At 32.8% G+C, this 22265-nt stretch overlaps 1 protein-coding gene across 2 annotated transcripts in view; it reads right to left on the bottom strand.

Moving 5' to 3' along the window:
- SOS2 (SOS Ras/Rho guanine nucleotide exchange factor 2) overlaps positions 1-22265 on the bottom strand; it is an 81520-nt gene that overhangs the window by 27069 nt on the left and 32186 nt on the right. For both annotated transcript variants that reach the window (XM_036917202.2, XM_036917210.2), the window contains exons 3-10: positions 21260-21391; positions 20238-20402; positions 16826-17029; positions 14337-14480; positions 10941-11051; positions 7361-7459; positions 1377-1504; positions 260-915 (exon numbers count right to left, since the gene is read on the bottom strand). In XM_036917202.2, the coding sequence (XP_036773097.2) occupies positions 260-915; positions 1377-1504; positions 7361-7459; positions 10941-11051; positions 14337-14480; positions 16826-17029; positions 20238-20402; positions 21260-21391 (1639 nt within the window). The remainder of the gene's footprint in view (positions 1-259; positions 916-1376; positions 1505-7360; positions 7460-10940; positions 11052-14336; positions 14481-16825; positions 17030-20237; positions 20403-21259; positions 21392-22265) is intronic.

Here is a 22265-nt window from a genome sequence, read left to right as displayed (position 1 = left end):
ATTGTGGTATTCTTGATAAATGAGGGTTGTTTTCAAATTCAAGATTCATGAATCTACAATTTTTATAAATATTTAATAATAATAAAGTCAACAATATTATATTTTAGACATTTAATTAGTTATTTATTCCTTTTGATTCTATAGAATTCTTTTTATATTTTGGAGGCAATCCCTTCTTCCAGGCCTCAAGTATTTCTGAATATCCTTGAAAAGCTTTTAGATTCTCAGCCCTTTGCAAGCACTTATGAGTTTCACTTACCTGCATACATATGATATGTTAACCTCTCAATTAATTTCACCACGGTTCCTCCTTTAATAATGGGGATTACACTTCTACTCTGCAAGTTGTCTTCAAAAACAATGTTTTCCTCAGAGTCTTTTACCACAAAGCGATACACTTCAGGACTTGGTAATCTCAGTGGTTGCTCATTTTCTTCTTTCAGTAATACTGAATCTAGCATTCGATCTAGAGTACTACGATAATGAAGAGAAATAAGTGCTGCCATCCAATTATTTTTCTCTTCAGCAGACTTTGCAGCAAATATTATGTTGTTTTCATCTTTGGATACTAATTCAAAAGCATGTTTGCACTCACATGTATCTTCTTTATCACAAATTTGTATTTTCCTCATGACAAATTTTTCTTTTAATCTGTATTCTGCACTACTGCAACCTGGAAGGCGAGACTGGCTATGATTGGGTTTACAGCTAATCATTAAGCCATCAAAGAGAAAAATATGCCGTTCATGTTTAGCACCAATTCTTGTCAATGGACCTTCCATAATGAATTCATTACAACACTGTCCAATATCTTTGCCTTCCCATCCATCTATGTTTTTCTGAATTTCATTCATTTTTTTAATAGCCAGATGCTTGCTTCTTAATTGACGATTATAAAAAGGGCAAACAGGATCCCTAAAAAAAAACCAGCAAAATAAATTTAGCTCATTCAATGACTAAGCAACCCTAATTGCTTTAAGTATAAACTTCCTCAAATCAAGTGATAAAAATACTAAATAACCAAACCATAGACTTTTACACATGGCATTTACTTTCTTCTACTTTGTCTCTAGATGATATATATGCTTTTATTTCATTATTGTGAAGAAGTACTAGAAGCTAAAATTACAAAGAATCTTAAATTTCATATATAAATTACACAAAGAAATCATTAAATATATCTTTTTAAATTTCATTAAATATATCTTAGCAATATGACAGTCAATTAAAAAAAAAGACCATAAAGAAAAATGTGAAACTAAGTATCGTTTTAAAAAATGCAACTATCACTATAAATTAAACTCCTTTAGAAAACCAGGCATCAGATATAAGTGAAGTATGCAAAAGCATTCATATTTTCAATAATTTGGAATTACCCAGGTCGGCGTCTAGGTGAATACTGCTTGTAAATTCGGTCCATACTACCTTGGAGATTCAAGAGAGCAGTAATAGCTTGGTTCAAACATTCTCTGTCTTCTTGCTCTTCACTACATGCCTTCAGTTGCTAAGAACCATAAAGAAAAATTAAACCTGCATTGTTCAATTCTTTGTTTCTCATAATTAGAGGAATCAGCAACAAATATGATAAACTCTAAATGAATTTTAAATATACTTAATCAAAACTTCTATAATTTTATATAATTATGTATACCTCCTGATCCCTCAAACCAACTCTCTTTCTACATGTATAAACTTAATACACATATAAAGTACTATTGCCATAGCAATCAGAAAAAGACACCTGTGAAAGTCATTTGGACATTTTCTAGATACATAAAAATAGATTAAAATATGTAAAACATGAAGCTTACTAGTTACTTTCATTAGTAACTATGAATAGAGAAAATAAACAATTATTTCATATTCTTTAATGATTAAATTCTTAAGTTTCAGAGGTTTCTAAAAGCTTGCATATCTTTGTTATACAACATAATCAAGTATGCTAACTTTAGCACTTCAATCCATCATAAAGATTTCTGCAAACAGCATCTCACAAAGGATTCAACTCACAATTTTTACAATTTATAAAATTCAGATACTGTAGTAAATATCATGAAACCATGAAACTTAATATCCTATCCTATTAACCCTTAGAAATAAAATTTATAAATTGCATTATTAATAATTCTAACAACTCTGGTTTTATTTTATTTATCCCAATATTTCTCTAGATCTTAGTCTCAAAATGGAAGAAAATTTACCTTACAATAAATAATTCAGATGGATGATGCTCCAATGTTTTGTTTGACAGAAGAATTTAAAGTGGAGCATTATATAGATATGATATAGAGATTGTATGGATACAAATATACACTAATGCAAGAATATGGAAAAGTTATAATTACTTCCAGAAAATTTTTAAAAATTTAGATCTATTTTATGATTTTAAGCTACCTTACCAGAAATTCTGTGATAAATCTTCTTATATTCCTTAATCTCTAGATTAAGAAATAAAAAGCTGAATGAAGAAAGAAAACACAACAGGAAGTTTGAAGAAGAATCAGCATTTAGTCATTCTAACTTCCAAAGGTAAAAATTACTAGCAAAATCATTTTACTGTGTTAAAGATTTCTTACAATATGATTTTTCACAGCTCTACTCTAAAATACTTCCTTAGCAAATCTGGATATTGATGACATAAAATACTTAATTACAAGGTTTTTATTCTTACTGCTTTTGTTGATTCAAATTTCCAAGTTATCTCTAATAATGAGACTATCAAAAGTATAACTACTTTTCAGTTTAGGTGTATAAGGATACTAAATTTCTACTGTCCACTTGGTGTTTAGGCTGTTCACTCTTCCACGTAACTAGTCTTATCATTTCTAAATATACATTAATAACTATAGGCTGTCAAGGAAAAAAAAAACTTTAAAAGCACAGGACTTCCTAGTGACTGAAGTATATAAAGCAGCAGCTCTGTTTGCTATGATCTTAGTCCAATAATTCATTAAACATTTCTTGAATTTTAATAAACATCAGTGATATTTAATAAACACCAGATAAATGAATATCCAATCTAATTCTCAATAATGCATTCCAAATATCTCAACATAGAAATTATCTTGCCGAACTATTTGCCAGTATGGATGACCCCTGAACAAAACAGAGGTCCACTATACAAAGATTTTTCTCAATATATTGGGAAATTTTTTGGAGATATGCAACAATTTGAAAGACATTTTCCTTTTTATAAGAGTACAGTATGTAATACATATAACATACTAAATGTGTGTTAATCAAATACTTATGTTATCAGTGAGGCTTCTTGTCAGTAGTAGGCTATTAGTAGTTAAGTTTTGGGGGAGTCAAAAGTTATGAGATTTTTGACTGTGCAGTGGTTTGGGGCCCCTAACCACAGTGTTGTTCAAGGGTCAACTGTAGTTTGGGGTGCCATCCTTTCAGTTCCTTGCTGAGGAAGGGGAAGCACTGCTAAAGAATCCTGAGATTGTTTTGGAATACAAGGAAATCTCAAGTGTACCACACATTACTCTCAAATAGTATCATTCCCCTTTAGTCAGCATTGTTAGCAATATATCTTAGAACAAAGATATTCTTTTACAGTATAGTGACCAATTTAACACTGATGAAGTTATATTATCTCATTTTGTGCATATCCAACTTCATCAATAACATCCTTTAGGGTAATTTTCCAACCAATACAAGATGTAAGTCAGTGCTGAACTTAGCAGTTGCATTTCTACTATCCTTTTTACCGACTTTTATTGACATGTAACCAACACACAGCACTGCATGAGTTTAATGATCGGATTTACGTATATTGTGACTTACTATCTCTCTTGATCTGCAGTAGTGCCTTGGGATTTGTCTGTCACAACTCCCCCAAAAAAGTAACACACACAGGCCAGAACAATAGGATAAAGCTTTATATACCTAACACCCATAGGAGTTTTTCTAACCTTTCCTAGACAGTTAGTTACTCCTGCCTCAGTGATCCTATAGTACTACTTCCATTAGGCACTTACTGCATTGCAATTATTTGTTTGATATTCATCTTCTTCACTAAGCCATGAACTCCTTAAAGCCAGAGGATATGTTTTATTCATTTTTAGTATAGTACCTGAATATGGTAGGTACCCAAAAGGTAATCAGAATTAGTGAATACCATATAAATACTTAAAATTTTATTGTTTAGATAAGAACAAGGATGAATATTTATTGAGTTAACTCTGTGTATGCTATTTTACGCATTAGCTTATTTAATCTTTCTCATGCAATTCTGTAGGATAAGTACTATTATATACACATATAACAGATGAAGAAACTGTAGGTTTCAGAGAGATTAAGTAATTTACCCAAGATGAGTAGAAGAGTCTATATTCAAACCCTGGAATTCTAACTTCAGCGTCTGTGCTTTTTTGCCACACTACTACACCAACCTCTCTCAATGACAGAGCCATAGCTCTGCAAAACACTGGTCTATGCCTAAATCTGATGAACACAAATTGACGGGGACCCCTGTATCTTAAAAGAAACTGGATAATTACACAGTTTAAGAAATAAAATGAAGTTAGTATGCTTTGGAAAAGCAGTCAAGAGAATAAATGCTTTGCAATATATGCCTAAACAAGGTAATAAAGTGGAAGTGGTCTTTCATTAATGTGTAATATTGTATGAACTTGACTGAAGAATATATTTCTTGCTTACCTGATAATCATTACTCTCTTTGGTTGTCTATAAGTGTATCCTGCCCAAGATTTTACACTTCATGTAAGTTTTTTCTTAACTCTGTAAGATTTTACTGAAATTCTTATCATGCTTCTCTTAAATTCCTATAAAAAGCTATATCTAGGAAAACAATTCCATTCACAATTACATCAAAAAGAATAAAATACCTAGGAATAAACCTAACCAAGGAAGTGAAAAACCTATACCCTGAAAACTACAGGACCCTCTTAAGAGAAATTAAAGAGGACATTAATAAATGGAAATTCTTCCCATGCTCTTGGATAGGAAGAATTAATATTGTCAAAATGGACATCCTGCCTAAAGCAATCTACAGATTCCATGCAAACCCTATCAAAATACCAACAGCATTCTTCAATGAACTGGAACAAATAGTTCTAAAATTCATATGGAACCACAGAAGACGCCAAATAGCAACAAAGCAACCCTGAGAAGGAAGAATAAAGCACGGGGCATCTTGCTTCCCAACTTCAAGCTATACTACAAAGAAACAGTAATCAAGACAATTTGGTACTGGCACAAGAACAGAACCATAGACTAGTGGAACAGAATAGAGAGTCCAGATATTAACTCAAGCATATATGGTCAATTAATATATGATAAAGGAGCCATGAATATACAATGGGGAAATGACAGCCTCTTCAACAGCTGGTGTTGGCAAAACTAGACAGCTACATGTAAGAGAATGAAACTGGATTACTGTCTAACCCCATACACAAAAGTAAACTCGAAATGGATCAAAGACCTGAATGTAAGTCATGAAACCATAAAACTCTTAGAAGAAAATATAGGCAAAACTCTCTTGAATATAAACATGAGCAGCTTCTTCATGAACATATCTCTACGGGCAAGGGAAACAAAAGCAAAAATGAGCAAGTGGGACTACACCAAACTAAAAATCTTCTGCACAGCAAAGGACACCATTAGTAGAACAAAAAGGCATCCTACAGTATGTGAGAATATATTCATAAACAACATATCCAATAAGGGGTTAACATCCAAAATATACAAAGAGCTCACACACCTCAACAAACAAAAAAGCAAATAATCCAATTAAAAAATGGGCAGAGGAGCTGAACAGACACTTCTCCAAAGAAATTCAGATGGCCAACAGGCACGTGAAAAGATGCTCCACATCACTAGTAGTCAGCGAAATGCAAATGAAAACCACAATGAGATTTCACCTTACACCAGTTAGGGTGGCCACCATCCAAAAGACAAACAACAACAAATGTTGGCAAGGATGTGGAGAAAGGGGAACCCTCCTACACTGCTGGTGGGAATGTAAACTAGTTCAACCATTGTGGAAAGCAGTATGGAGGTTCCTCAAAAAATTAAAAATAGAAGTACCATTTGACCCAGGAATTCCACTCTTAGGAATTTACCTCAAGAATGCAGGAGCCCAGTTTGAAAAAGATGATTATGCACCCCTATGTTTATCGCAGCACTATTTACAATAGCCAAGAAATGAAAGCAACCTAAGTGTCCATCAGTAGGTGAATGGATAAAGAAGATGTGGTACATACACACCATGGAATATTATTCAGCCATAAGAAGAAAACAAATCCTACCATTTGCAGCAACATGGATGGAGCTAGAGGGTATTATGCTCAGTGAAATAAGCCAGGCGGAGAAAGACAAGTACCAAGTGATTTCACTCATCTGTGGAGCATAAGAACAAAGCAAAAACTGAAGGAACAAAACAGCAGCAGACTCACAGAACCCAAGAATGGACTAACAGTTGCCAAAGGGAAAGGGACTGGGGAGGATGGGTGGGAAGGGAGAGATAAGGGGAAAAGGGGCATTACCATTTGCACACATAATGTAGGGGTGGGGGCACGTGGAAGGCAGTATAGCACAGAGAAGACAAGTAGTGATTTTATAGCATCTTACTATGCTGTTGGACAATAACTGTAATTGGGTATGTGGTGGGGACTTGATAATGGGGAGAATCTAGTAACCACAGTTTTGCTCATGTGACTGTATTTTTTTTTTACATGATATCACTTTATTGGCAGATCAGAATTAGCACCATGACCCAACTATCCCATCACATCCTGGAGCAGGGCATCTCCTTGGAAAATTCTTTTATTTTTTTATTAAGGTATGATTGATATACACTCTTATGAAGGTTTCACATGAAAAAAAAATGTGGTTACTACATTTACCCACATCATCAAGTCCCCACCCACACCCCAGTGCAGTCACTGTCCATCAGTGCAGCAAGAAGCCAGAGATCCACTATGTCCCTTCTCTGTGATACAGTGATTGTACATTAATGATACCAAAAAAAAAAAATAAAGGTAAAGAATGTAAAAGTAGGCAAAAATCCTCAGATGTTAGCTGGAGTCAATGAAAATCAGTAGCTTTGACATAGAGAAATGAGAATGGATGAACACCAGAAAATCTCCATCTCTCTACATGCCCACTAAATATAAAGGGAAAGTGTATATGGAACCTGAAGTGGAAAAAGAAACACTGATGAATTCTGAGGCTTGTCCCAAAGGCAACAGATACCTTATACAATTAATTAGTATTAGTAGTGATTGAAGGCTTCAAAGAAGAAAACTAAAGAGAAACCATCCATATCTCATCATTGAAACTATAGTCCTTAGAATAAATATGGAATATACTCAGGAAGCCTTTATCTTACCTTTAATAATTCAAAATAGTGCCAACAATGATACACTGGCACCAGCATAAGGCGTGGAAGGACGTAACGAACTGCCTCTTTAAAACCATCAGCAATGGACTGCAAGGCAAAAAGATATAACAGTGTATCTCTGATATCAAAAATATATAATAATAGCAATGTCTAATGGAAATGGCTTTTATACAAGATAAAGACTTAAGCTATAATGGAAACTATGTTCTATATTGAAACTGAAGTGCTATAAACCAAGCTTTTTTCTCCTTTCACCCTTTAAACTATTAGATAGATAAGTAATACATTTCTGTATCTCTGATACAGCTAAAATGACTTTTACAATAGTTCTCAACAGCTTTTCTTAAAATGTTTTGGCCTTTGCATATCCTAAAGGAATTTTGAAAGCTAAGTACCCTTTTGTGTATTTTTATGTCTTCATTTGAAATGTTTTAAGTAGTTACAAAGGATGTAGTTTTTGGATGTTATATATTATAGATGTGATTCAAATATACTTCACCAAACAATGATTAAATAAATTTTGTATTCAGATCATTTAATTTATGAAAGATGTCTGTCATATAACAAAGTTGACAAAGCCAATCTTCACTGTCCAAATCAACAGCCAGACCCAATTTAATTTCTATAGAAGGTCTGACCTCATTCTTAAGTTCAAATACACATGTTAATGTCATAGCCTTAAATATAAGAAACATCTGGAAAACCTAAAATTGCTTCGAACACAGTATATCCAGGTATGAGAACTTTACAAGCCTCCCCTCTCCATTATTCCGATGTCCAAATCGTAATGAAGTACTTAAAAGAAGTTAGTATTAATCCTTATAATAACTATCTCACTTCTTAATTCTTAGATAAGACAAGATACAGCTAGATATGACATAACATTTTAGTTACCAAAAGTTTTTAACACAATTACTCCACCCCCTTCTTTTGGAAACTCTGTTGCTTTACATTCAATGAACTCTCCTTCATGAGTAGTACTTCTATTTTCCCCCACTGGTTCCCTGCAAGTTTTTACATCTCATTTCAATGCATAATGGGAAATTCAATACGGCAAGAGGTAAAGTGTAAGAGAAGTTGGAAGTGAATGCAATAACACAAACAAGGTGGCAGGCAGACTAGAAACTGATTCTCTTAAAGCTGTCTGTGCCCTTATATCACCTAAAAAATCTTAATATATCTGGTTTTAGAGATATCCCAGTTTTGAAAGCTACTAGTCTGTAAGGTAAATGATTTTCTCAAGTTTATAAGGGATTTACAATTCATTCATGTTGGTTTTAAATGTCATTAACGTTAACTTATTTAAACTGGTATATCTCTTCATCACATAAATACAAACAGCAATATATAACATAAAGAATTTGATAAACTGTTTTTAACAAATATCCTCATAAGTAAAACTCCCATGATTCTCATACATTGTTAACTGAAGTTAAATTATAATTTATTCAATGGACTTGCTACCAGGATATACACTCTGTCAACTTATTTTCCTTAAGATTAATTTATCACTTAATTAAAGATAATATGACTTACTCTAGATATATTCATATGTATTTTATATATAGTGGTTGAACTGGAACTAAAATGAAACTTTAAAGTTAGTCCATGAAGATAATCTGTATTGTTAACTAACACTGAATGGCTACTAAAGTGCATTCTGAAATGTCAATGTAATATGTATTGACAGTGTAAGGAATATAAATAACAAATGCTAATGTTTCAGTATTTAATATGTGCCAGACATGCTTAGTGTACTGCTGTTTAACCTTCATAATAACCATAAGACATTATCCTCACCATTTTACAAATGAGCAAACTGAGTCCGAGGTAAGTGACTTGCTCAAGGTAGCACAATTACTGATTGGCCCAAAGCCAGAAGTTCTGATGCCAAATTCCTATTCTTAAAGTGTGCTACCCATCTTCTAATGAAGTTCTTTGTTTGCTTTTAGTGAACCATTACTTCTTCAACTTACACTGAATGATTTTGTTTTAGTTAATACTGTGCATGTGAGTGTTTGGCCTGAAAAAGAGTTTTATCTAAGTCTTTCAATTTCACTGAATTTCTGGGGCAATAGCTTGAATAACTGGGTCCTAAACATTCAAATCCCACAGTAAGAATTCCTAATAGAAATGAAACAAGACATGCTATGAGTGCTTTTATTAAGTATGCAAAGAACTTATAGGCAGACTGTCTCATTTCATGTTTACTTTATGGTTTATATGAATATATAAGATATAACTTTAAAAATTACTCCTTCATTGAAGTAAATTGTGAGAATTAGGTGTAATTTTTATTTTAAGTTGACAAGTTTTTGAGTAAGGTAGAAAATAATAGGAATTCACAGTAAAGAAGGCAAGGAGAAGATGGTAAATTCAGTTTGAATGTTATATTTGAAGTACCTGTTGGAATCTTCAAGTGAATTAAAGGACAGCTGTTATACGACACTGTACATACATACACACACATGCACATACATCCAGTGCCCAGAAGAGAGTTATGGTTTGAAAATACAAATAGGAAGTCACCAACATATAGGCAGTAGCTAAAGCAAAGGGTATTAATAAAGTCACCCACAGAGAGCAGAGGGACAGAAAAGGAGGGTCTGACAATAGAAGTTGATTAACACCTGCAATTAAGGAGACTGGAAAGAAGAAATCAGAGAGGCTGAAAACTAGAGAAAGTAGTATCATGGGAGTCAAAAAGACAAGAGGGGGATTAACAAATACTATAGACACATAAATATAAAATCAGAATATCTACTGGATTTGGCAATTTAGTTCATTGTCAAGGGCAGTTTTTTAGTGTTACATCTTGATTAGAACACAGATGGCAGCAGTTTGGGAAAAAGTGGTAAAAATATGAAGACAACTGGCTACACATAGAAAAAATGAAAGGGAGCAAAGCTAGAGTAAAGAGAGGTTATTTGCTTGTTTTAGGATAATAAAGGTTTGACTATATTCATATGCTAAAGGAGAAGAGCCAGTCTAGACACAGGAAGTTTCTACAGCAGTAAGTAGTCAAGAATGAACACCAATGCAACCTTTGTTATGTTTGAAAGAGTAAAATAAAATTTTATTTGTCTCCCCACTTACCTTCATTTTATCTAACTGCATTACTAAACCAATTAACTTGCAAACTTCCTGTTAATATATTTATTTTAAATTATAGGCTTAATAAAGAAATTGGTATGAGTATATATGAGGATATTCTCCATTCTTTTAATATTTCAGTTCTAGCTCCTTAGGGAGTAAGATCCTGAAATAGTTCTCCATATTCTTCTCTATATCCCAGATCTAGAATGTGCCAGATTCTTCTGGTCAATCAGTATTTGTGATTGTCGTCTACAAAAGATTTCTACATTAAGGACAGATTAAAAGAACTTAAGACAGAACATAGAAGGCAATCTAAAACAGGCTTAGATTTAACAGATTTTGGATGATTGGTGAAATAGTTTCTTACCTGCTTCATAAAAGCATTCAAGAATTGTAATATTTGAAGAGGAAGATAATGAAATATTTCTTTAGTTGCTTTATAAAAAAATAGTAACATTCAATTTAAGTTCACCTGAAAGTGTAGAGTCACTGCAGGTCTGGCCATCAACTTACTGAAATGTTCATTAAATTTTGGTGAAAGAATGTCCTGTGATAATGTTTCATAAGGATCAAATGCTTGCTCCTATTTTTTTTTAAAAAAAGGAAAATATGTTAGATTTTAAAGAACATCATGGCACAGATAACTAAATGGCAAACTTTTATTCAAGTCTTCAAATAGGTTTCAGAACTTTTGCTCTCTACTTTTCAGAGCTAAACAATAACTATGGCTCTAACTGGGAAATTTTTAAAAATGTAAGTAGTGATCTTGAAGTGATAGATGACAAGAAGATTCCTTCTTAAAATGGTCACTGACTCTGTGGTCACAAGTATCAAACTGTTAAAGCTTATGTGTATTTATCCCCATAAATGGAAACAGTATTAGTAAAAGAAGGCTGGGATTTGAAATTTCAGTTAGGCTAACTAGGTCAATATGAATTTATACAAGCAAAAAGTGTTGTCACTGTTTTATCCACTCTTCACACTTCTCAAAATTAGAAGAGTAATATACAGAAACTGCCCATATTTTGTCCAATGTAATTTTTAAATAAATTGCTATTACTTGGTAATAATCAATATCCTCCAAAGTTTAAGCTAGAACTAAGAGATCTGACTCATTTTTTTATTTTAAAAATATAGTATGGTTTTCAGAAAATAACTATTGGTGAGAATAGAGAGAATTGAAACTCATATCCACTGCCAGTAGAAATATAAAATGGTTTATTTCCTGTGGAAAACAGTTTGGCAGTTCCTCAAAAAGGTAAACAAAAAAATTAACGTATGACCCAGCAATTCCATGCCTAGGTATATACCCAAAAGAATTGAAAACAGGGACTCAAAGATATACTTGTATACCAATGTTCACTACAGCATTATTCACAATAACTTAAAGATGGAAACAACATAACAACTATCCATATAAATGGATAAACAAAACATGATATATCCACACAATGGAATATTATTCAGCCATAGAAAGTAATGGAGCTCTGGCACATGCTATAATATGGATGAACCTTGAAAACATGTTAAGTGAAATAAGCAGATACAAAAGAATATACATGATTCCATTTATATCATATATCTAGAATCAGCAAATTCAGAGACAGAAAATAGATTAGAGGTTACTAGGGGTCAGGTGAGGGAATAATAGTTATTGCTTTAATGAGTACAGAGTTTCTGTTCGGGGTGATGAAATAATTTTGTAAATAGACAGCAGTAATGGCTGTATAATACTGTGAATTTAATTAATGCCACTGAGTTACACACTTAAAACACTTAAAAATTATTAAGAAGGCAAATTTTATATCTATTTTACAACACTTAAAAACAAAATAAAAATTAGAAAATACATTATGTTTCTCAACCATGGTATCCTTCAGAGTACAGCAAGCAACCAGACTACAAATTAATATGCTAAGGTTCATAACAAAAAAGTTACTAGGAAAACTTTCTAATAGGAACAAAGGCTGAGTATTTTGTTTAGGTATCAGTAACTGAATACTTCTATACTACCAGTTTCGTTGTCTACAAAGTGGATGTAATAACAGTGATCTATAATTTTAGAAAAACAGGCAAAATTTAGAAAATGGGGAATTTTTTTACATCAAAAAAACTAAAGCACTTTTAAAACCCTGTTTCCACCCCACCCAAAAAAAGCTATGTTCAACATCATTAATTTTTTTAAAAAGGCAGAAATGAAAAACAATGGCATGCTTTTTTTCCCCATTAGACTGGCAACAATGAATGGAATAATACCCAGAGTTAGTGAAACTGGGAAAAAAAGAGGGCCTACACATACTGTAATTTAGCTGGAAGTAAATTTGGCAAAATCTTTCAAAGTACCTAGTCTTTAGTACTATAGTTCCACTTTTGGGAATATACCCTAAAATAATTATTAGACTATGAAGGCAGAGTATAAATACATTTGTTGCAGTATTGTTTACAATAACAAAACAATGGAAACAACCTACATGCTTATTTTTAGTAAATAGATAAATATGTTATGGTGTCTCCATATAACATTGTACTAATTCAGACTTTAAAAATTGTGTTGAATTATGTTTATTAACATGGAAATTATTCATGATATATTGAGTGAAAAAAGCAGGTTATAGAAAGTAATATTCTATTTCTGTAAATACACATAGGTTGGTATGTTTGTATAGAAAAATATTTGTCAGGATAAATAATAAATGAAAAGTTAAGTCATTTCTGGGTGTTGCAAAATGGAGTAATTTTCATTTTATTTATATTTGTCTCCATTTTTCTTAGTATTTTTACAATGAGCTGCATTACTTTTATTTATTTATTTTTTTTGAGGGAAAACAACTTTGAGTTTATTTTATTAAGTTATTGTTGCTTTTTAGTTGAGAGAGTAATACATACCATGGTAAAATTCAAACAGTACTAAAGATACACAGTGAAAAACTATGTCTCCTTAACCAGAGTGAACCACTGTTAAAGGTTCTTGTATATTCTTCTAGAATTTTTTTGTGCCATTGTAAGCTTATATATTTAATATTTCTACTTTTTTTGATATAGTTCATGTACAATTATTTGAACAACTTTATGATTACTAGACTCCCCCAATTATCAAGTCCCCCCCACATACCCCATTACAGTCACTGTCCATCAGCGTAGTAAGATGCTATAGAATCATTACTTGTCTTCTCTGTATATACTGCCTTCCCCATGTCCCACCCCCCCATATTATGTGTGCTAATTGTAATGCCCCATTTTCCCCCTTATCCTTCCCTTCCCACTCATCCTCCCCAGTCCCTTTCCCTTTGGTAACTGTTAGTCCATTCTTGGGTTCTGTGAGTCTGCTGCTGTTTTGTTCCTTCAGTTTTTTCTTTGTTGTTATACCCCACAGATGAGTGAAATCATTTGATACTTGTCTTTCTCCACCTGGCTTATTTCACTGAGCATTAATACCCTCTAGCTCCATCCATGTTGTTTGCATTACTTTTATAATTACTTAAAAGACAACAAAATGATTTTTACTTTGGGAAAATATTAAAATATAAACCTCCTTTTCAATTTTTGGAAATTAAGACTAAAAAAAGCTAAACAGCTATAGTCAATAAAATTCCCCTTTTTTTCATCTTAAATGTATGTGCCATTAAAAAAGAAAAACCTATAAACATTACTACTATAGTATATCAACTTCCACTATAAATATTATCATAAATACACTCTAAGTGTCACTATGAATACAGACAATGTAATTTTAGTTTACTATTGGTTAAATCTTAAATTTCTTACCATAGCCAGCAAAGTCTTTTAATTGCTACAGAGATATCTTACTAAATTTCTTAATACAGCACTTAGGATTTAAGGAGAACATAAAATAGTTTTGCAAACTTACTTCTGCCAGATCCTCAAAACAGCTGCCAGCTAAGGGATGAGGACTGCTTTCATCAGTCATTTCAACTGTGTCTTCAATCAAACCTAAGAGTTTCACAGTCAATTCATGTATATCTGAAATGTTACTGAAAATCTTTTCAATATCCTGAAAAAAGAAAAAGAAAGATTAAGACATGTGAGACTGAGAATTTTGTTTAAAAATTATTAAATATAAGAAATATAAGTGTTATGGGTATATTCTCACCCAATGGCATACTAATAAATTCCAAGGTATCTAATATATTCCAAAACATAGCAAAAATCCATCACGAATAAGGAAGGGAAATAAAGAAAACCTTGGATTGATTACACACAGTAAATTTACTGGAAAATACAGATTCTAGATAGATTTTCAATAATTCTAAAATATCATATTGTAGATGATCCTAAGCAACTCTTCTCTTAAAAATCCTAGCATTTGAGTATTTTAAAACTGGCTAAGACACCAGTCTTAATCAAGGTCTTATAGAGCTGGTTAATGACGAGAGCTGGGATCAACATGAAGATCTAGCTCCTAATCCAGACACAAACCAGCTTCACAATTTGTGGCCTGTCTCCTGGATTTGAGGAGGAATTAAAGATTTCATTCCAACTCCCATGTATGAATTATACCTGGATTAAGACATGCTAAATCCTCTAGACACAAACAAACCATATGGCTCATTTTCCAGGTTATGGCCACTGTTATTCACTCTGGAATCTTATAATGGAAAGATCACAGACTATGCAAGCTAACAGACCTGAGCTTGGATCATGGTCCCTATTAACCCTGGAGCAGGTCACTTACCATGTTCTGGGCACTGTTGTAAGTACTTGACATGTAATCTCCTAACAGCCTTATTAGAAGGTACTACATCATCCTCATTTTATGAATGAGGAAACAGGCACAGAGAAGTTAAGCAACTTGCTGAAGGTCACACAGCTGGTATACTAATACCTACCTCATAAGGTTCTCAGAAAGAACCTTACATGAGATGATTTCTACAAAATTCTCCTGGCACATAACAGACCTTTCACAAACTTGAGCTTTCTAAAGACATAGGAGTAAGATCCAAAGGAGTAAATTAAGATCAATCTTAAATCATTCATTCCTTTATCAAGTATTTGTTGAGCACTATGTTCTGATCTCAGAAGGTCTTTATTTCAAAAGTTTAAGCTAAAAAAGTCTATGTTAGTTCATGCTTTAAAAAAATTAGATATATAGAGAAAAGAGATTCTTTCTTTCTCTTGACCCTTTAGTATTATAATAGAAATTTTTTTTATCAAATCAGCACTGATTTAGTGAAATAAGCCATAACATTAATTCCTGAGGAATGAAAACTAATGGGACACAGAAAAAGTAAAGAATATGTTATTCACTACCAGCATGTCTTAGGTTTTTATTCTTCATATTACCAAAGGTAAAACCCAATTATACTATGGTATAAAAGAACCCAAATTCAAGTTCAACCTCTATAACTAGGTTATTAAGTCATAACCATTTTGTGTCAATTTCCTCTCCAGTAAAGTAGAGATGATAGTACCTGCCCTACCTATCTCAGAGGATTGTTATAAGGTCACTTAAAATAGGACACTACTTTGAAAAACATAAAATGTTGACTACTTAAGGCAGTATGTCCAGTGAAAGGGACTTATCATCAAATGTTAAATGTTAAACATACATACAAAAGAAAAACAACAGAAGCCAATTAAAATACCTTAAATTATCACTGAAGCTCACTCTTTTGGAATAGTATGAAAAAAGCTAAATCATTTCCAGATCTTAAGTACTGAGCCAGCTGTGTCTGCACATCACTTCTATTCACTCATGTAATAGTTATTTGGGGCAGGAAGTAGGGAGGTAGAAAAAAGGCTTATTATAGAGAAGGGAAGACATACAGACATCTAAGGAAAAATAAACCAAAAAGGGTGACTTTAGAAAGTTGACTTAAAGTTGACTTTAGAAGCTAGAAAGGGAAGCAAAATAAGGACAAGGATCCCTAGATCCTCATTGTGTTCATCCCAACGCCATCTTCCAAGAAACCAGCTCTACTTTTGTTTGTTTATGTGACATTCTGCATAAACTTTTATTCTTAGGAAGCTCCACTATCAACTTTTTAAACTACTGCCTTAAAGCACTTACCAAAAAACAGGAAAAAGCAGAAGCCTTTCTTTTCTACACCAAATCTCTTTTTTCACCCCTTTCAGATGAATGACTACAAGTCTCAGACACTGCATAGCAGAAAAAACTTGCATTATAGTGCAATCACTCTGTAATTTTTTTGTGTGTCTAATTTTCACTGACATCACAATGTAGCATAACAATGTATGTATTTTAAAAACCCAAGAATACTACATAAAAGAATATTTTTGTTTTAGATACTCAGAAAGTATACAAAGTTACTATTTATGACTTTAAACTGCTATTTGACTTTTGGGATACATGGAATTTCATACCAAAAAGGTACTTACAGAAGGTTTAAACAGCTTTCTGTCAGAAAGAAAGGCTTCTCGAAACACTTTTATGATCATATTTAGTTCCCGCAGATACTGTCTTTCTTCTGCAATTTCAGTTCTGACAAGGTCATAATAGTTTAGTTCACCTGAAGAACTAGGTTCATCTTCACAGAGAGAAACCAAACCTATGTCATCCTGATCAAACATGTCCATCAAAACCTGAGAAAAAGAAATCAATAATGTATAAACTTATTTTCCTTACTTTTATTAAACTTTCTCAAAGTACTTGGAATTAAAACATTATTAAACAATGAGTTGTATTCACAGGCTAATTTATATGAGAAAATTCCAAGTAAGAGAAATATGAAAAGTTAAAGGGAGAAAACATTCCAATCAAACTGGATATGGAAAAATAGGTATTTCTGGAAGGCAGACCTAAGTGAAAAAATGTGTGTGTACATACACATATATGTGTATAATACATATGTATATATACATACACACACACACACACACACACACACACACACACACACATATAATAGCAAAAAAGAGCACATCTTTGGAAAACAATAACTGGAGCCAAAATCCCAGTTCAACCACTTACTTCTCATGTAAAATATTAACTGATGAAAAAGTTAATGAAGTAGTGTACCTAAAATACATATTACTATGTCTGACAAATAACAGATATTCAAAACAGTAGTTCTTTGTCTCATTGTAAGGATGGTTATTGTACTTAGAGAAAAATGAAATGAACACTATTGTAGAGGTACATGATAGAGGCACTGTGATGCTTCTGGTGGATACTTACTAGACCAACAGCTGCCATTAAGCAGTTAAGGATGCCTACACCAGTTTGGGGAAAGACAACTGCTAGAAGATCAGTTACACAAAGAAGGATTGATCAAATAAGAAAATACATTAAGAAAAATGGAAGCAGGTTGCTCACCATCAGGGAAGGGAGTTAAAAAAGGGGAGACTAAAATGAACCCTGTGTTGTGGTATTGGGTTTGAACTGGAGAGATTGGTGAATTCATATAAAGACAGGTAACTCTTTTTCAGTAGGTACAGAGATGTTCTTGAGCTTAAGCTTGAGGGAAGAAAAAAGCAGTAAATTTTCCAGAATTCTTCTACCCATTCAGAATTAGGTAAATGAAGTAATATCTTCTAAGCAAAACTGAATTACCACCTGTCCTATAGCTTCACCCCACCTAAAAGTAAGTTAGTGCAAACATATCACCTATCTTGAAAAATACACAACTTGCAAAAGTACACTTGTATTTGCTTCCTCAGGCTGCCATAACAAAACAAAGAGATAAGAAATAAGTATATAGATGTGATATACACACACATATACATACACATACTCCCTAACTCTGGCCTCTAAGAGACCAGAGAAATGACATTCCATAGCCATGAGCTCATTTAGCACCCAGATCTTGGTTTCTACATGTAATTTTCCACTGTAAAGAAGCAGTATTTTTTTAGAAAGTGACTAATTCTAGGTTTGAGCAACAGGTAAAGAATGAGTTAAAACTGAAACCTCTTGTGATAAAACAAAATGCTCAAAGAAGAACAGGGACAGAGAAGCCAACCTGAGGGAGCTCCAGCAGCCAAATCTGGGAAAATCTGAGTATCAAAATAAGTACTGAAATAACAGACTATGGCCCACTGAATAAAACAAGAACCCATGAGTCCTGTTAAAATAAACAAATGATTAAAGTGAGGAACAAGATATTTACAGTCTCAAAATATTCGACAAAATATGTATTAATCACAAAAGGGAAAAGAGTACTTCAAAGTAGAGAAGCCTAGCAGACAACCCCTTGATCAAGGGATCAAAGAGAGCATCACCAATAATAGGACACATCAAAATGGTACATGCCATGTGAGCAAATGCAACAAGAACACAGCATTACCTCTATGATATTCTTGCCAAAAAGTTCTATAACCTGAATCTAATCAAGAGAAACATGAGAAAAAACTAAAGGGAAGTTTTAAATGATACCTGGTTAATCCTTGTGTCAAAGTCATAAAAGTTAAGGGAAGAATGAGGAACTGTTCCAGACTGAAGAAGGATAAATGACTGATTCTGGAATCAACATGACTGATTTTAAATCAACATTCTGCTATAAAACAGGGCATCACTGGGACAACTGAAAAAACTTGATTGGGGTCTCAGGATCAGATTGTATAATGTATCAGTGTTAATTTCCTGGATTTTGACTATCATACTATGGTTATGTAGGAGAACCTTTTTGTTTGTAGGACACACTAAACTATATTGACTTACCAGTGGGGAGTACCTTTTATTGTACTTGCAACTTTTGAAAAGTCTGAGATAAAATACTTTTCTATATTACTTTGCATGTAATCATAATTTTAGAAGTAAAATAGATATAACAAGGAATTCCTACCATGATATTTAAGTGAAAAATCATTTTTGAGACTATGGCATGGTACAGTGGATCTCCACCATAAGTGCACATCAGAATCACATGGGATGCTTTCAAAAAAATACTGAAGCTTGGAGGCTGAACCCAGGCCAAGTCAAAGGGAATTGCAATATTCTTTAAAAGCTTTCTGATATGCAAAGGAGAGAACCACTGGCATGTGACAGGTCCTGGGAATCATTTACCCTCAGAGGTCTACTTTAGGCATCTTCTGTAGGAACTGTTCCTGATCTTCCCATGCCAGAGTGATCATTTTCTCCACTGCACCTGTGACTTATTTGTATAATAGTATTAATCACATTGTGCTGCAATTATATTCACAATAATTTTTATTTCCCACTAAAATAAATTTCTCCTAATACGGGGATTGCTAAGTGTTTTATCTTTAATGTTCAGCACCTTAGCACACAGGTACTCAAAAATGTTGATTTAAAAGGTAGGAAAAAAAGGAGGAAAAGTAGAAAGGGATGAAAAGGAGAGGAAAATAAAGAAAAGACTCAATTTCTTCCTTTAGTAGCTTACAGCCAGGAAAGAAGGAGGTAACAAAATAATTACCAGAAGGAAGTAACTTCAGCTTGTAAACTCTTTTCCCCTCCATCTGTACCCACTAAACTATTCTGTGAAACTAAGCATATTTTTCAAAATTACTTCTTATAGTTAAAAGTACCCAAATACTCTGTATATATTCTCTAAAAATACATAATTCAAACCACTTTTCTTAAACTGGTTTGAGGCTTTGGATATTTTCTCCTGTTGGTAAGAGATTCTTGATGGAAAAAAAGAGATTCCCATCCTGTCATGTGCTGAAAAACCTGGAAATATTATGGCTGGTCTGTAACCAGCATTTTTCTGTCTTCCAATGCCAGGAATTATAAAAATTACTAATATAATCATGTATAAAAAAAAGACAGGTATAAGTGACATATAGTCACTATTATTCAAGTTAAGCTTCAATACCTTTTAATACTTACCTTATCTGCACACATTGACACTTTAATGTCCTGCTGAGATATTTCATAATGTCGGATATTAAAAACATAATTACCAGCCAATTTCAAAATATCAGCTGAGATATACTCTAGTACAGCCACAATATATAGGGACACATGGTAGTCCACTTTATACCCTAAGACTTCCTGTGGAAAAAATAAACAATTTCAAAAAATATCACTATCAAATATCAGTTAAACACTTAACATTTTTCCTTTCTATAAACTTTCTATAAGACAAATATAATATCTAAACTTACGGGCACCACAGGATATAAAATGAATCACTTGTCCCATTATCAGGTGTTTTTAATTTTTTAAGAGACATCTAATCTAACAAATTTGCCTTTAGAGTCAAGCAAGAAGAGACAGTTGATTCTACTACAGAAATCTTAGACCGGATTTCAGTGAAAACCTCTTAATACATTATCCAAAATCCATGTGACAATTATCTGCTATCTTCAAGGACCTTGCTTTAACCAATATCCCTACATTACAATAGTTTCTACTGAGGATGTGTGTATGGGAGTGGGGGAGGGGATTGAAATGACCAAAGGGATAGTCAAATCCACATATACCAAATGTTTTCTAGAGACTAAATAATATTCCCTAGCCTACTTTTCCAATGTATATAAAAATATCTGTGATAAATACAGATTAATTTAAAAAGTTCTGAACTCACAGTAGCTTTTGATATTATACATTTTCTTAATCAACAAAAGGTTGAGAATCACTCAGGAGTAGCAATCATGAGAATATGCCACAAAGATGCATTATTGCTTATCATTAACTTTTGATACTATTTTAAAGGCAATCTGACTTTATCAGAGTATATTTATTTTTACCCTGTACACATATTAAGAAATACATATATGTATGCATATAATAAGTATATACACATGCAAGTGCACATACATACTAACATAGGTCATGCTAAACACTATATAAATACTATAAAAAGAATTGTTACAAATAACTTCCCAATTTTTAATTTTTTTTTATACCTTCAATGAAGGATGGATTTTGTCCACAGGCAATAAAAGAGGATTTCTTCGTTTTCGTTTCTCTATGGCAGATTGTGCATCAGCAATAGCCCATTTATCAATTGGATGAGGAAAGGTCTTTTGAACTCGTTCCTGTTCAGATCACAGAAGTACTAATATTAACAGAAGTGCCCATAAATAGAAAATTAACACAAAATTAAACTTTATCATCCTTAATGTTAGCAGATAATAGTGATATACCATGTTCTGATTCCCGTAGTAAGTGAATTTTTGTTTTTAAAAAAATCAACAGGACTTACCAAGATTTTTCCATATACTTCCCATGGGTAAAGAAAAAGGTGATGTTTAAACAGAAAGCTTTAAGCATAAGCCTAATTAAGATGGAACTGGAAATGGGAAAAGTAATATTATTAGAAGAGATTAAAGCTAACATGAAAAACTCTATCAGTTATTTTACAATAAGGTTCCTAGGGTTAAAATTTACTTGGCTGAAGTTTTAAGATCATTATTATTAATTATTATGTAATCACTCTCCTTTTGCTAATCTCACAGTTTCAAATATAGAGAAAAATTTTAGACAGAAGTGGTATCATGTGCCTCTTGGAGCATCAAGTGGGTTGTGAGCTCAGAATGGCCTAAGGAAATACCTCTCTTGGCAAAAACAATCCCACCAAGTCTTTCAGGTCACTACTATGGTCCATCTAACCTTATCCACTGGTTGGCATGAATAATGAGAATTTATGATAACTGAATCGAACTTTAACTTAGCAGGATTTCCTATTTTTAAAATTATATTCTCAGCTATTAGCATATTTAGCTATTGAGAAGTTTGCTTTCATTACATTTATTTAATATCCAAATCTTACAGGAGAGAGTAAGGAAACAAATGCTTCAACTCCCAAAGTCCCTGAAAATCTTAAAAGCTCAATCACTCCAAATTAAGATTTTCCTTTATACTGTTGCCTTATTATGGAAACAATTTTCAAAACAAAGGTGATGTAAACAG

The sequence above is a fragment of the Manis pentadactyla genome, chromosome 11 (genome assembly GCF_030020395.1).
Source record: "Manis pentadactyla isolate mManPen7 chromosome 11, mManPen7.hap1, whole genome shotgun sequence".
NCBI classification, from domain to species: Eukaryota; Metazoa; Chordata; class Mammalia; order Pholidota; family Manidae; genus Manis; species Manis pentadactyla.
This window is presented reverse-complemented; position numbering and strand designations above follow the sequence as displayed.